Source organism: Thunnus maccoyii, chromosome 15 (assembly GCF_910596095.1).
Source record: "Thunnus maccoyii chromosome 15, fThuMac1.1, whole genome shotgun sequence".
Lineage (NCBI taxonomy): Eukaryota > Metazoa > Chordata > Actinopteri > Scombriformes > Scombridae > Thunnus > Thunnus maccoyii.
Genome location: NC_056547.1, coordinates 11,422,662 through 11,439,682, shown reverse-complemented (window position 1 = coordinate 11,439,682; position 17,021 = coordinate 11,422,662). Strand labels below are relative to the sequence as shown.

General features: G+C 41.7%; 1 protein-coding gene across 1 annotated transcript in view; it reads right to left on the bottom strand.

The window, feature by feature from the left end:
* ext1b (exostosin glycosyltransferase 1b) overlaps positions 1-17,021 on the bottom strand; it is a 116,022-nt gene that overhangs the window by 23,319 nt on the left and 75,682 nt on the right. Inside the window, exons 2-5 of the mRNA XM_042435388.1 lie at positions 11,456-11,549; positions 6,842-6,949; positions 5,457-5,576; positions 593-725 (exon numbers count right to left, since the gene is read on the bottom strand). Coding sequence (XP_042291322.1) covers positions 593-725; positions 5,457-5,576; positions 6,842-6,949; positions 11,456-11,549 — 455 coding nt within the window. The remainder of the gene's footprint in view (positions 1-592; positions 726-5,456; positions 5,577-6,841; positions 6,950-11,455; positions 11,550-17,021) is intronic.

The following is a 17,021-nucleotide window of genomic DNA, read 5'->3' as shown; positions in this document are numbered from 1 at the left end:
GTGCCCATCCATTTTAATAGCAGCTCTCCACCTCGGGTGCTCCATCAAATGAATTTGTGCATGTGTTTGTACTATCGTCGTCTGTGCTTGTATGAATGTGTGTGTGTGTGTGTGTGTGTGTGGATGTTCGCAAGCGCTGGATGATGATGGAGTGAAGAAGTGAGGGATGGAGAGGCTCCCGGGTCACAGATATGTGGCATGGGAAAACTCGGCGCTGCTGAACCGTAGCGGGAGGAATTGGCCTCGCTGCAGCGGCGGCAGCAGTAGCAATGCTGACTCAAAAGCAATGATGGACGGGCTGGTGTGTCAGCAGGACTAATACAAACATCCGTCAAAGGCTCATTCCTCCACTCCACTTGCTGCTAGACACAGCCATTGGAGGAGGGCAGTAGATCAGGGGGTGAAGGCCATATTTCTGCGGTTCGGACAAGGTTTAAATTCTCAGCCGCAGCCAGATAGAAATCTACGATAAAGTCTTCTCTTGTACAAAAATTAGGACAAACATTTGGAGGTTGGGGGTGATGGATGATGAGGATCAGTTCATAGCTGCACAGGTGTGTAGAAGCGTGATGTTTGCGTGTGTGTTACTGACCCAGTGTGGCGTAGTAGAAGGGGAAGTCTCCCAGGTAGCCGGAGTACTGCGGCAGGGCGAAGAGTCCTCCGGGGTGACTGTTCCACATCAGGCTGCTCCTGGAGCCGTGTTCCAGCACGCGGTCCTGGATGATCTGCACACAGAAACAGCAAGAAACAAACATTAAAACTACAAATAAACTACAAATAAGATCTTGTTGATTGTTTTTCTTGAATCTACATAAAGTGTCAAGTGCATGTCACATTTATATGTTGAGTTTAAACCATTTTTTCCAATTATAGGAAAAATGAAAGTCAAGTCAATCAAACTCTCATGTCTTTTAATAAATCTAACTGTTCTTTCTTTTTTCATAGTTTTACTCACCAATCCTTTTGTCTACTCTCTAGGCTACATGTGGCTTTTATTACATGTCGGTCCATCCTCCTCTGTTGCTTTTCTTCCTTTTTTTTTCCCTGTTAAATAGTTTTTCTGGAGTTTTTTTCCTTATCTGAACAGAGATTTTACAGATATCGGGGTGTTGAATATTGTACACTCTTCTTCAATCTCCTCAATCCTCTATTATTAACCTTTTTGACCAAAATGCATATTTTGGCACAATCGTTATCATAAATTCATGATGTGTGGACAATTATTAGGCACACGGCTTAATTTAAAATTCATTCAATTAAAAGCTTTATTGCATTATGCAAAGGTTCCTAAAAATACCAAATATTTCATGCTGAATTATAAAGAAGTGCGTATAAAACGGTCGACAGAACATCTACAATATTTATTTTTCCGACAATTTAACATCAAGAAGTTACAGATTATACTGATACTGAAAAAAGTTTGATCTTTTGAACTTTGAAGCTGTTCAATGGGGACGTTGAAATGAATGCACCGAGATCTGAGTTACTTTGACAGACACACGATGTTGGCAGGATCAAACCTGTGCGCTTTTAATTACAGCACAGTCTCTGTAATGCACAGGCCGACCTGCCATCCCAGCTGATTTGTAAGACTTTCCCTTTTTAGGACAATTAATAATATTCCTCTCAGATCTCTGAGGAATCATAAAAATCTGAAATATTTGCGTCCATAAAGGAGCAAACTTTTGCCTTTCAGATTATTATGGGTGAAATATTAAGGATTTGATCAATGATCCTCGTAATCACACCTATAAAACATTTCACACTACCAAAATGAGATTTCACACAAAAACGCCAAGAAGCAGATAGTCATAAATGTGAATGAATATCAACACAGCTAATGCTCTCGCTTACAATAACCCCATTTCAGAATCCAGAGTTATATTCAGAGGAGTATTCAAAACCTAAGTCAGCGACTTAGAGAAGGGGCAAAACTGTTTGAGAAGTGAGTCTGCGGGCGTGAGATGAAAGTTTAGAAGCTGGCTACGCTTCCCAAATATCTGCTTTGTATCACCTCAATAGCAGCTATTGATCGTGTCAAGAGTGAAACGCCGTGGCACAAAGCAAAACCTGAAAGAAATCTATGTTACTGTGTAATATTTCCTCCGCAGCTCTTTTTTTTTTTTTTATACCGCTCAGACGCCTTAAACAGATCAGCGAGTCAAAAGGCATCTGTGTCGGTCAGTCACACACACAAAAAAAAGAGCAAAACACAGACAAAGTCATCTGCTGTATCTAAGCAGCAGTCAGTCAGGCCTACCCCGATCCTTTCTGTGCCCAAATAGAGCAGTCAGTCAAACAGTCAGACATGAGAATGGCCACTATTTTCCCCAGCTGCAGCTCGCCGTCGGCCTCTGCTGAACGGGCAGGCAGAGAAAAGAGATATTGCTGCTGTGCCCTTGAGCCATGCTAAATTGCCTCAGTAAAAACAGACACAGGTTTGTGGCCGTGTTTTATGGCCGCTATTGAATCGGGAGGTGACGGCTGTTGGCTTGGTGACTCAAAGGACGGGGATATATTTATATATACATTGTATATATACTGTATACATATATGTATTTAAAGAAGGAGGTAAAGAGAGTCAGGTGGTCAAGTGATTTGCAGCAGTGGGAGATGAGTGAGCAGCTGATAGCTGTTCGAATTGTAAGAAGTTAATATAGCTGGAGGTGCCTCGCTGTAATAATATTGACAAAGCAACATAAAAATTCATCATAGGGAGGCGGGGGGAGGTGAAGAAAGAGAAAGAAAAAAAAGCCACTGAGTTTTTTTTTTTTTTTAAACTCTCCCAAGCCTTGTCCCCGAGGGCAGTCGATAACCATTTGCCTCAGCTGAACAGATTAACTCGGAATCCGTTAACTTCTCTATAAAAACACTGCCTGCCACCTTAAAAACCCGGGGCCCTTACACCTTATGAGGGGCAATTTTGCTCGCTTGGCTGCAGCTCCTCCTCCGTCGGCAGCCCTCAGTCGGGACATGATGGACGACTCAATCTCACCTCCGAACAGCCACAATCAACCAATTAGAGCATGATAGATAAATCCTGGCTCTCCCGGAGCGCACTGTGAGTTTGGCTTTAATAGGTGAGTTTAATAGGTGTACCAGCAGCACAGTTCCGGCTATATTGACCTTGTGATTGGTCGAAACGTGTCCGCTTCCTGACAGGAAACACCGTATGATGGGATGAACTCATGTTTCCTGCCAGCTTGCCATTTCTACACACACACACACACACACACACACACACACACACACACACACGCACGCACGCACAGAGTTTGAAGTGGATGTGCGAAGTCAATAAAGAAGCGGCAAATGTGTTTGTGAATGTGTACGAGGAGATTCAATCTGTCAAGATATCGGGAGTGAGTGTGTGTTTTGAGAGTGTGTGTGTGTTTCATCACAAGATCTGTAGTGAGGAGTGGGGTGTGCGGGGGGAGGGAGGGGGGAGGGGGGGGCATGCTCGACAGGATGAATAAACCATGTCGCTCGTTATCTCAGGGGGCTGCCACGGCAACGCCATTTACATGTCACCCCCTTCTCCTCTTCACCCTCTCTTCCTCCACTCACCTCTCTTCTGTCGCTCTTTTTACAGGACAGTCAGTCAGGATTAAGCGTTTAGCCCTCGTTGGATTCCATGTGAATGCACACACGCACGCTCACACACACACACACACACACACACACTGAATCACAGGCTTTTGCCGTGTCACCTTGCTCTTTAGTGCAGGGTGACAGCGTGTCAGCAAGGTTATGCCTGGGTGGTGCCATGTGTATCTGGGCTGACATACCTTGACATATGGAGATGTGTCTCTGACTCTGCACGCGTGCACGTGTGTGTGTGTGTGTGTGTGTGTGTAATAGCTCACAGTGAGACAGACTAGATAACAAACAGACCACAGATGTAGCACTAGCTAAAATCAGGCAGACTCTAGATACTGAAGCCGGGAAAGATTACGTGCGCTGTGTATTGAGAGCGTGTTTAAGTGCTTGTGTGTGTGTGTGTGTGTGAGTGCGTAAAAGTCAAATTCAGATGTAAGATTCGGGAGGTTATACAGTAAATACAATTGTTGCATTGAAGGGAATCTTGCTCCGAGGCTTTAGCTACGCAGTAAGAGAGGAAATTAAATGCGTGATAGGATACTTCGATGAGAGAAGAGGCAGGAAGGAGGAGACATTTGTAACCACAGCATAAAGCTAGCAGTAAGCCCAGGTGTTATCCCTGCATCTATAAACAACTTGTTTAAACTGAATAATGAGGGACGGGGATTGGGTGGATAAATTGTTTTTTCCAGGCACATATTCCCTAAACTGGGTTATTGTTAACAAAGTGGTTACGCATGACAATATGAGGTCAGTGGAAAGAGGAAGGCTTCTGAACTCAGAGTGATACTCCACCCAAAAGGCTTTTGAGTATGAAGAACACAGCTCTTGTAGGCTTGAAAAGCTGCTGTGAAAAGTTTTTTTTTTGTTTTTTTTTGTCCTTCACCAAAACAGCAGCTGTAGTCAGTTTGGATTGAACAGATCCCAACGGTGACCTGTTTTTCATGGTGGGAAAAAAGGATCAACCTTTCCTTAGAAAACACTAATATTTTTGCCAAAATATGGCTTAACACATTGCCTCCATCTTAATCATCATGTACGACCCAGTCGAGTTTATGCATGTCGGCCTCCTGATCTTCCGTCGGTCAGAATAACTTCAGCCTAGCTCATAAACTGGTTAGCTTAAAGGCTGGAGGACGCTTGAAATTAACTCGATGTGTCATCAGAAAAACATCTGACGGCGAGTGTTTATAGATGTTCCTAATGGCCACACTTACAGGCAGTTTCAAACAGTTTAACAGACAGTTAAGACAGTTATTCACAAACAACAAGGTTTTCCTAATTAATTATTTTGGGTGGGATACTCCTGAAAAGGTCACTGGCTTGAATCCCCACCAAAATAACTACCTGGTGGGATTAAATCTCTACTCTCTCTAAACAAATTGCTCCATGAAAGCTGTAACAGCTGAGTACTGTGTTCATTGCAGCTTCCATGTTTCTAAACCTGCTACCACTAGTATTGTCTCTGCTGCTACAACCAATTCAACTAACAAGACTACTACTAGCTTTACTACCAATTCAACTACTACTTTTTCCATTGACTCCACTATTGTAGAATTTGTATTGACATAGTCTGAGTAGAGATTCCAGTGTAAGAGAGGAACTTAGTGGAGGCTAGAGATGCTCTCTGTGAAAATGTGGTGAAATTAAATTTTTCTGCTCTCTGTAAAAGACCGCTTTGCTTACAGCCTTGCACCGAAGAGAAGAGAGACCTGAGAATAAAGTGGAAGATCGTAGAGCGTCTGCTGTGACGAGGCAGACCTCTGAGAGAAAGATTGATGATGGACGAGTAGGGGAGAGGCGGAGGAAAGCCAGAGAAGCCGAAGGGGGCAGGTGTTTGTGTCTTGAATCCTCACCTCCAGTGTGGTCAGCACTATCTTTTCCACGGAGGAGAAGTACGCCTCCCACAGGAACTGAGTCTGCTGTCTGAGGGACAGGATCTTATCCTGGTGGATGGAGTGAACCGTGGTTGGAATCTGCAAACAACAAAGAGCGAGTCAATCAGCGCTCAGTCCTAAAGCTGCTTTTTTTAAATACTGAACTGAGACATAAAATGTGATGACAGGAAGAAAACTGGTCCCAAAGATACACTAAAAGCACATGAAGGTGCAGCAGCCTTGTAGACTGTAAGCTGAAAAAGATATTGCAGGTTTGTGGGGGTAGCCCCGACGGTAGAGATATTTTTAAGTCTTTTATGGCAAGTCCAAGTCAAGTCGAGTCAATAAACACAAGTAGGGGTTCGAATCTTGCCAAAGTTAAGCTTAAATCAAGTCTCAAATCCTTGAGGGAAAGTCAAAACTGCAAATCAATTCTTTCAGGTTTATGAGTGCTGACCGTTTGGAAACGTGGGATCCGAGAGTAAAAAAAAAAAAAATTGCTGTGTAGCATTTACAGTAGACAAAAGAACGTCAAAGGGAATGAAGCAAACAACAGAAGGGATTTACAGAAAATAAAGGCAACAGAAACTAACAGTCATCAAAGAGCGTGAAGGAAGAGAGGCTAAAAATGCTGTAGCAGCCATTTGTTGGATGCTTTTATACTTTCCTTCAAAGAGTTCTGCACTTTAGTGCTTGTGTGAGTTTATTTGTGAAGGTGAAGGCAAAAAAACACTTTTTTTTTTTTTTTTTAAATCAACTCTTTAGTAAATAGTGTATTTCCATTTTTATTGAAGAAGTGCAGTATTTTTCAAAAGTATATTTCCTAACTACAGTTATTCCACATATATACACACATACTATACTGTATGTTGTCCATGTTGAATGCACCTCAGCCAGTCACACAGATCCACAGATAGATCTGGGATGGCTTGATGCTGCTACACAGAGTGAGCTGAGATGGAGCTCCTCCTACGTTATAAAACTCAATGTCAAACAATATTATTATACACTTCATTCAAATTAAGATTTAATGGGCATATAATTACTTTTCCTCCCATGAAGTTCGAGCAATTCCAGCCAAAATACATTTTGCTCGTTCTATTTACTTGCCCTCTGATATAACTATATGAGACTTTGAGTGACATTTTCATGCACTCAAGGACTTGGTATGCAGCCTGGAATTTTGCTCAGATGAAAGCGACTCCGACGGAAAACAAAACAGGATTTTGAATATTTTTTTAAAGAGATATGGGTTTTCATTTCGGGGCGTGGGATCGCTGCTGTTTCTCTTATCTGGTATACTGTGGTTTTCAGGTCATATACAGATCATGTGGTTTTGTGCGAGCGCGTCTACGGGCCGTTACCTGCAGCAGGAGCCTCTCGTCGCCGATGACTGCAGCTGTGTTCCAGTCGATGATCTCGGAGAAAGGTAGCTCCCAGCCGTTACTCAGCATCACCGGCACACATGCAGCCTGAGAGAGACGCACACACACACACACACACACACAGTCAGAGACAGAGAGGGAAGCTTGGACATGATCCTTTACAAACACAATCATTGCTCCGGCTAAATCATGACCGCTATACTACATATTGATCCCGATTATTAAAGCGTCTCTTTTCATATAAATTCACTATTATAATTGATCCGTCTGCGTCTGTCCGTGACCCTGTGTGTTCATACCTAAATCTCTCATTTAGCAGAAATTGGATTCTTTTTTTTTTACTGTCGAGCTTCTTTGGCGTGATTTGGACATACCACACAATAGAAAAATAAAATCAGTGGTGAGGTTTGTAGCAGCCAAGTAGGGTAGTCAAAACTATATATATATGCAGCACAAAGTCCATAATAGCAGCTTCTTTTTATAACTCATGGCTTTATAGATGCCAACTTAATCAGCTACAGACAAGATGCTGTTTCAGAGCAGAAAGCTCATCAAACAGCTGAACTTTAAAAACCGAGAGGGAAAAGCAGGGACTGGGACACAATAGGAGGCTAAAAATGGTAATTGCGCAGATTTAAATCTATCTAAAGTACACGAGAAACGCTGAACTTATTGAACTGTATGCTAGATTGTGTCCTAACACATTTTTAAATGACAGAAACTAAAGACTATTAAAGGAAATGGCAAAGTTACATAATGTGCTAAGAGCTCTCTTAGTAGATTTTTTAGGCCATTTATGGGCAGCGGAACGAGCTGTAAACACAACATTGACATACTTTCACCTACCAAATGTCTTAACAGCTGCTTATTTATACAACCAGCAGAAACAGGTCAAACTTTAACGGTCATTACATTCTCTCCTGTTAATTCTGTTTTGGGCTCCACTTCTTCCTGAGGGAAATATCTGGCTCTTTAGTTGCTAACTATGATAATTATCTTAACATTGTCTGTTGTTTGGTGTCAGCAGGTAGCGTACAGGGGGCTTATCAAAACTTTTTAAAAGAAAACAGCTGCCTGCTGCTGCTAGAAACAACATTAATGAGAGTGAGGTGAGAGATTCAACCAAACATTAAAGTTGCAGGCTGTAAAACCAAAACAATGAGCTGAAAGATGCTAAAACGCTCTATAGAGCTGAGGGGAACTGTGACGTCAGGTTATAAATTATCTGTGGAGTCGTCACTACGAGAGACTCCCTTCACATTACACATAGTCATGTGACCCTTTGTTAATATAAAAATATTAACTGGTGCAGCTTTAATGTTTTTTTTTTTAAAGTGCAGCTGTAGTATGCATACTTAACAGTACACAATTATGAGCTTGGATATAACCTAAACACTGTGTGCACACATGTTGTTTGGGTTATAGTTGCAAAATTTAAGATCCAATATGAGCTTTGCACAGGTTAGTGCTCAGATACACAAAAATAAACATGCAGTACAATCGAGATAAGCAGGCCGGCAGCGTATAGTCACATAGAAAGGAATGCAATACAATGATGACTAGTAAAAAATTAGAGCTGTAATGATTTGTTGATTATTAGTCATTCGACAGAAAGGCAAGCATTTTGATGATCAAATTATCGTTTTAGTAATATTTTAAAAGCAAAAACATTTTCTGGTTCTAATTTCTCAAATGTCAGGTTTTTATGATTTTCTTTTTGATGGTAGACTGAATGTCTTTGGGTTTTGGGCTGCTGGTCGGACACCAACTCGGCCTGTGGGAAAGTATTCACATTTCACAATTTTCTGACATTTAATAGACCAAAACGGTAAATTGATTAATCAAAAAAATATTTGGCAGATTAATCAACAAAGAAAATAATCATTAGTTGCAGGCCTAATATAAATACATGGATATGGTAGAAATTAGCATCCATTCTTGGGAAATTAGATCACAAACATTTTGTACTGACAATAATAGTTTAAAGTTGTGACTAAGCTCCAGACATGCAAACAGGCAGCTTGGATTTATCTAAACCCAAAAAAAAACATTTATTCATTGTGCTGCAACATTTGCGAACCACAAGAACTCAAACACGCACAAAAAGAATTTCTTAATTACATGCTTAATAGATCTGTTCCCGATTCTCTTTGTTTTTATTTGATTTCTAAAAAATATTTACGGCATTTATAAGCCTGAATAATCAAAGAAAACAACACTGTGTCTGCTCAGATTGTGTTGATTCGATCTCAAGTGAACGCGCTCGCCGCTGAACGGCCATTTGTGTTTTTTTTTATTGTTGTTGTTTTAAAGCTGCACCTATTGACACATCAATATTAAAACGGTAACTTCAGGTGCAGGAGAGTTAATTACTCTGAGGAGGCGAGCGGGAGGAATGATAAAAAGAGGAGAGGGAGGGAATTAAAAAAGATCAAAAGGCAGAACAAAGTGAATAAATAGATATAAAAAAAGATGAAAGGAGGGGAAGGTAATGAAGCTGAATGTGACCTTTGGCAAAGGAGTGGCAGAGGGATGGAGGGATGAGAGGTAGAGAAATAGAGGCAACAGCTGGTGTGTGTGTGCTTGTGTGTACGTATGCGTGCGTGTGTGTGTTCGTGGTGGGAGTTTGATGTAATGACGGCCTTGTCACTCCCAGGTCATAAAGGTGTCAGCTCAACCAGAACTGGCCCTCGGGCTCTGCTGTGGTTTCTTCAACAAACACACAATAAAGCACACGATCCCATGCATACAGATACACACACACACACACATACACACACAGAGTTGACCTCTATTAGGAATTGCTTTCTCATGCACTAAGACCAAAGCCTGTAAATACTCTCCCTGCGTCTTCCTCTGGAACGGTGTGAGTTGATGGATGGAGTGAGTCAGACAAATGGAGAAGGAAGAGGAGAGAAAAGATGGGAGTACAGGGAAGGATAGGAGAGAGGAGAGAAGGCGTATTTCCCTCCTGAGTAAAGTGCGCTGTGATGTGTGCGTGGCAGCTGATAGTGAGATAAGCACACTTATGAGGGTGCACTCTGTGGCGGTGTACGGTAAGGAGAGGTAAAGGACAGTGCAGTAGTAATGCAGGAGAGTGCAGTGCAGTTACAGAAATGGATGAGCGGGGAAATGAAGAGAGCTAAAGTGTGCAGATTTCAACAGGCAGGAGTAGATCCAATATTAGGAAATCATTCTAGAAAGGTGGAATAGGTGGATATTATGGTCATATGGCAAGGTACTACAGCACAGTACATGTAGTGCTGTTGACTCCTAATCGGGTTAAATCCTCACTCGACCTCAACTATACATAGTCTCATGGATCTGTGTAAACCATGTTAAGATCCCGATATCATTGTGATAACAGTTGCTTATTGTGTCACTGGAATGCAGACAAAACAAACCAGCAAAGATGAGATTTTTATCATTTTTGTTCCTGTAAATTTGGATCATTATCACTTTAGCTAAAGGCTTAGTCACAGCAGAAAGTGTTACAGTAAAATTCATCCGCCCGTCTTCACAAAATAGCTTGGTGATGTAGTGACTTGCAGGGCGTGTTAGCAGGTAGCTAACGAGCTACCTGCTAACACGCTGGCCGGCCAAGAATATGCTAACGCTAGTCACTCGCAATAGCTAGTTAAACTTCTTTCTATTGTTCTTAGGATTGTACATCACTTCATTCAATAAAGAGTTACTGAAGAGAGACAAAAACCTCTCCAAGCTAGTTACAAGTTCACAGTTTATTCAAAAGATGATTGCAAACTATTTCTCTTTTGTGGTTCAATTTATAGCTACAGTAGCTAATAAGCTATATTAGCCTCCTCCATTCGAGACTCTCTGTTCCCTCTAAAACGTCACCAAAGTTGCATTTGAAACAAGTAATTTGCAGTGATTTATTTCGCCCCCGTGAGCAGCTCCGCTGATTGCAGCTATTCCATTGAAATTCATCGATTTTGCCATTTTCAAAGGTTTGAACAGGCCTTTATTCGTATAATTTAATGGAAAAATCCAAAGCGTTACCTTTCAGAAGAGACCAGGATCATGACTGTAATCACAAGGGTTCAACAGTGACCATTTTATTTTGTGTAAGCTATTATCAAGGCAATGACAGTTTTGGTTTTTTTTTATCCGATGCCTGATCAAAATTATTGTTAAACTACAGATAAAACCAGGAGTTTTCTAATAGATTTCTATTCTTCCATCACCAGTCCAATCATTTCACTGTCAAATATTTCCACAAAAGCAGCAACAATTTAACAGTTAATCTTCAAAACTGTCCTCCAGTGTTGCAACATAAAATGTATTTAAGAGGCAGGAGGAGGCAGCTAATCCTTTCAGTAAAGGTCTTGTTTGTTTGTATTAATTACACTATGAAACTCAAAATGAAAGTAGCAATGATTTAGTGATCCTTTAATGCTTAATGAAATGGCTTCAATGGTGCTACAAAGTGGGAGGTTGAGTGTAGGTAGTGCTTCTTTTTTTTCTTCCCAGTAATATCGCTGATGGGCATGAATTTACAGCACATGCACTGCTTTCTCATAAAGGAGTGTGTGTGTGTTGGTGTGTGTGTGTGTGTGTTTGTTGCCTGTTTACCTGCAGCGCCTCGAGGAAGCGAAAGGAGCCCAGTCGTCTGCCGCGGGGCACCAAACAGAAGGTGGAGTTGTGGAGCATCTCCTTGTAGTCATACCTACAGAGACACAACACAGATGCATGCGCGATGAGTTCAGGGACGTAAACAAGGACATGATATTTACAACAAAACACTGAGAAAAAAAAAAAAAAAGCCTCTGTAATCGGAGGAAAACACTCTCTACATGCACCGGGTTTTCTATTTTACAACTGACGATTTTAGATGAATGACTGAATATTGCAAAGTTCAACAAATATTGATGTTAAACACGGCTTGCGCGCTACGTCTACACACAGTTATCATCACAAACACATTTACAGCACGTCAAAATTTACACGTTTTATGACATAAACCCAAACAGAAGAAGGAGAAGAAATTCCTCCTGGGAAATGTCAAGAGAAACGCCCATTCCAGTGGTTTCAGCTCTGGTTACTGTGAAAACTTCACAGCATCTGTCGTACATTTTTGGGGCAAAATTATGGTTTATTACAACTTGGGTCTTAGACGCCAACAGTTTATCCGAGTTATTATCCCTTAATCTAGAGAATCGCTGTGTTCCCGCACAACTATGGCAAGTACGGTAGGTCAAAGTTGAAACAGGAAGTTGGTCTGTAAATTCTGATATGTTGTTTGACACTTTGGGGTAATTATTTTCCTTATGTTTGGCTAATGTGACGGTATGTTTAAAACCCATATGCGCTGTAGGACTACTTCTTAAAGAACTTGTTGCTTTTCCAGATACTAGCAATTAAATTAAGGATGGCTAAAAGGTCCAATTTGTAATGACTTGTAATTCCCATTTAATTATGTACTACCCCCTTCCAATACTATCTTTTTTCTCCACTTTATCCCTTCTCAGCCTCTCCACCTGTTTATCTCTCCCTCCTTCGCTCAACTCCCACTTTCCTCTCTCTTTTTCTCCATCCCCACAACTCTCCTATCCCCCCCCCCCCTACTCTGCTATCTCACACACCACATGCTCCCTTGCACTCTCCGCCTCCTCTTCTCACCACCTTTCTCAATCCCTCTATCTCTTAAAGCAGGAGGCCAACACGCTCTCCCTCCTCATGCCCCCTCATCCCTCTATCTCTCCAGCGAGGTGTGTCTTATTGCTCTCCAAACAGGGTGATCAACTCTGCCAGGGGTAATGAGCTGAGAGTGACACCTGCTTCCACCACACAGCTGGCTCAGTGTCTATGAATGTGAGTGCATGTGTGTGTGTGTGTGTGTGTGGGTGTTTGTGTGTGTGTGTGAGACAGCAAAAGACAGAAATAGAAAGAAAGTGTGAATCTGTGCATCCCTCTGTGTTCAAATTTGCATGCATGGTGCTTTACTATGTGTTTTGACAGTAGAGCTATTCCTATCAACTATTTTGATAATTGATTTGAGTCATTTTTTTAAAAGAAAAAATGGTTCCAGCTTCTTAAATGTGAATATTTTCTGGTGTCTTTAGTCCTCTATGTCAGTAAACTGAATATCTCTGTGTTGTGGACTGTTGGTCCAGACAAAACAAGACATTTGGGAATCAGTGATCGACATTTTTCACCATTTTCTAGGTCAAACAACTAATCAATTAATTGAGGATCGACAGATTAATCTATGATGAAAGAGAATCTTTAGTTGCAGCCATGTGGCCCGGCGGTTGTGTACGGGTGCAGCAATGGTGGCATGTATGTGTGTGTAGTGTTGTAAAAGAGATATGAAGATGTTTGAGATGGTCATTTACATTCTCCTTCATAGTGTCAACCTCTATTATGTCACCGGATGCCAGATTTCACCCTCAATCACATTTTTGTTTGGCTCTCATGTCCTCCTCCGTCTTTATTTCTTCTCTCTTTCTTGCTTTTTTCCCAAACGTGGACACGGAGATGTCTTCTTTACCCCCTGGCTGCCTCTCATACATGCACACACACACACAGAGGTAATAAAAAATCACCTAAAAGCTAACATGCAAATTCAGGTCTGAGGGAGAAGCAGCATTATTAAGGCTCATCATTTTCTCTTTTAATCAATTTCCACCGATAAACAGCCTCATTTTTTTTTTACAAGGAGCGGGTCTGTTTAGGGCTTATTTTCACCCAAATATTCTGTCCCCATGAACACAAAAGTTGTTATTTTTCCTGCTGCTGTAGGAGGACACTGATCACAGCAATTAACAGTAAACTAGATCATCTTGAGACATCGACAGCTCAGAAAATATGCTTCACTGTGAAGGAAGAGGGAGAAAAATGGGGAGAAAGCACAAATAAATGAGCTGCTAATGATGCGCAAGGGTTTATAAGAAAGTGGGGGCAGGGGGGAAGCGAGCGTTTGTGCTGCCAATGTGATTTCATAAGATCTGTTTTCATACAGCTGTCTTTATTACTAATTTCTATAGAGGTTTTTTTTTAATCAGTTTTTAACTAATCAATATAAACACCAACAGTTATTTTTTTATTCCTGTGGGAAAAAAAGTAAATAATTAGCCCTAAAGGTTGTTTAGGTTGGGGGTTAAGAGAGTGGTGAGGCAGAAAATCATTTCTCATTTAGCCATTGTCTATACAAGGTGAAGGTTGAAGGACACACACACACATACTCGACATGCACACACACACACACTCTACATGCACAGACACTCTGCTCTATCGACGATGCTGTGGATGTACTGTAGCTCCTACAGAAGTGTGACACTGATTGCTGATGCTGCCTTCTGCGAGGGCGTGTGCATGTGAATCTGGACTGAGCTGACAGGGCAAAAGCTGGAAGCTAAGCAAACCATTTACACACACACACATACGCAAACACACATACGCAAACACACACACACACACGCACACTTGATGATGATTGCTGATGTTGCCTGTGAGATGCTAACTTGTCTCTTCTTTAGCTGAGCTCTAATGAAGTGTGGGGACATGACAGCCTGTGATAAAATCCCACCCTCATTTCACACCTACATGCATAACATTCTGTGCAGCACATACACACGTGCATACACACACACACACACACACACACACACACACACACACACACAAACAAAGTTGCGTGAACAGGCGACAGCTGCACGCCCTCGAATTGACGTTCCGTCACCTGTCGATGGAGACGAAGAAGCTATCTTAGCCCATATTTCCACACCAGCTGTCTGCCTGGACGGTGTTTTTGCATGTGTGTGTGTGTGTGTGTGTGTGTGTGTGTGTGTGTGTGTGTGTGTGTGTGAGTTACAGCCCACAAAACAGACCAGATCTGATGGCAGTGAATATCAATGTGGGGATTTAACACGCAACAGCCCTGTAACATGTTTTATCTCACCACTGCACTTTCATGCATGTGTGTCAAATCTTCTGTCTCCGTCACATTTAACACGATGCAAATGTTTTCTGTGTGTTTCTATTTGACTTGCGCTGTCACGGGAAGAACTTTTTCCACTTTTCAACTCATTTTTTTCCCCCCTAAGGAACCTTCAACCACGTCTCACGAGCAAATTGCTGGTTTACAGGATGCAAATTCATGCTACGAGGTGACTGCTGCCAGTTGCATCCCTCCCACCTGATGCACCTGCTGTGCACCTCAACCTTATGATGACTGGGATTGTCCCCAGCAGAGATCATTTTCTTTTTATGGAGGGAGTGTTAGTGGTTCAGAGATTTGAATGAGGTGATGAGTTTGCACGAGTCCCTTCCTTCCCTATTCCTTTCCTCCCTCCTCTTCCTTTCCTCAAACCTCCCGCTGGTTTGGACTTAAAGCACGGGTCAGAGGCCTCATCTTGCTTTCGCTGTCTTTTTCATCCTCTCTACCTCTTTTTTTCCTGTTCGGTCTAACAGCTCTCTCTCTCTTCGTTTTGTCCTTGTGACCTTGAGCTGGTGGAGGAAAAACCACCGCTGAGCTCCGAGCCAGCAGGCTGTGATCGTGTGTATTTAGATTTTTCTTGCACTTGTGTGTCACTCTTCCATTGTGTATATGAATGTATGGCGATTAATTAGTCTCAAAACTCCCCCCTGCACATAAAATCCAGGCGTGTGCATGTGATAGGAGCAGTATCTGTGAGCGGAAAACCATCCCCGTGAGAGAGAGAGCATTTCTGCTCCACGTACGATGTGTGTGTATGTGAGTGTGAATGAAAACAGAGTTAAAAAAAAAGGACAACAGAGCGAGCGCTCGACAAAGGTGAAGTGGTACCCTACTGGAAAGACTCACTCGTGTCACGTTCGGAGTAAAAAACAGAAAATATGAACAAGCGGTGAAAATATGAAGCAGACAGAAAACAAGGTTGCTTTGTATTCACACGAGAGCGTGAGAGTGTGTTTGAGTGCACATGTCAGCATGTCCAACAACTGTGAAGCAGTTAAGAAACACTTCTCTGCCAGCCCCGATGGCAACGTCCTACATTATTGCCATGGCAACCTGTCATTAAGTGCCTTCATTTGCCGCAACTTAATTACATGGGATCTGCTCTCCATCCACACAGACAGGGGGTAAAGGGGGTGATAGAGGAGAGGGATGAAAACAGTATGTTTTAATAAACACACCATCCGGCTAATCTTGTTGGTAGTTGGAAGAACTTTTGACCAATGAGACACCGAGCCTGCTCACGCCACCATCAACCAGCCTGATTGCATTACTACTGCATACTACTCAGTTTCTTCGTATTAGTACAGATTTACCAATAGGAATTTGTGGTTTTCCAGAAATAATCGGTCTTTGATATCACAAACACAGGCTTCTCATTTGAAGCTGACAACTCTCAGTTTTGTTGGCTGAAATGACTCTAACAGATTTTATCAACTGTAGCTACAGTAGCTAACTAGGCTAATTAACTGGTTTTAGTTCACTTTTTAACAATGACAAAGGGTCTTAAATATGAACATGATGGCTAAATACATATAATTGTGCTAAAGGACTGAGGCCACAACTACAAGTAACCTACCAGGCAAAAGTCAACATCATCAACAGCCGATGATAAATGTGGAAGACTTGAATAAATAAATGAACAGTATTGTTCTTGTATTGCAGGATGACTAAACCTTAAAACTTAAATTTTGTTCCAACATAACCCTGATAGGATGCTACAGAAGACTATACTTGGACAGGTAAAAACTTTTGCTTTACTGTTTGAATTTTCAAACAACATGTTTAACTTACAGCAAGTGAAAAGGTTTTGAGGATAGACTAAACAGCGAGTCTGGGAAACATAATTACAACTTGGGTAACAGGTTCGGCTGAGGATGCTGGTGTAAACTTTCAAAAAAACAAATAAAGAGCAGGACAAGCTTGGCTCCACACAGTCGATGTGTTGGTCTTGAACCGGGCGTTTTCTAACCTGTGTCTCTACATAATAATGTAGTCAGGTTAAAAAAAATATGCTCCTTGCCTTGGGAAGTAATGTTAGGTTTCTATTGTAAAATAAACAGGTTAGCCGTGCATGCTAACATTTGCAGCTTACATTAGACAAGATAAACACAATGTTTATTCCAATCTTTACAATTTTGCTCTTGAGGTTTGGTGTTGGAAAGGCGATAGAAAAAAAATGACATCATCCTCCTAACAGAA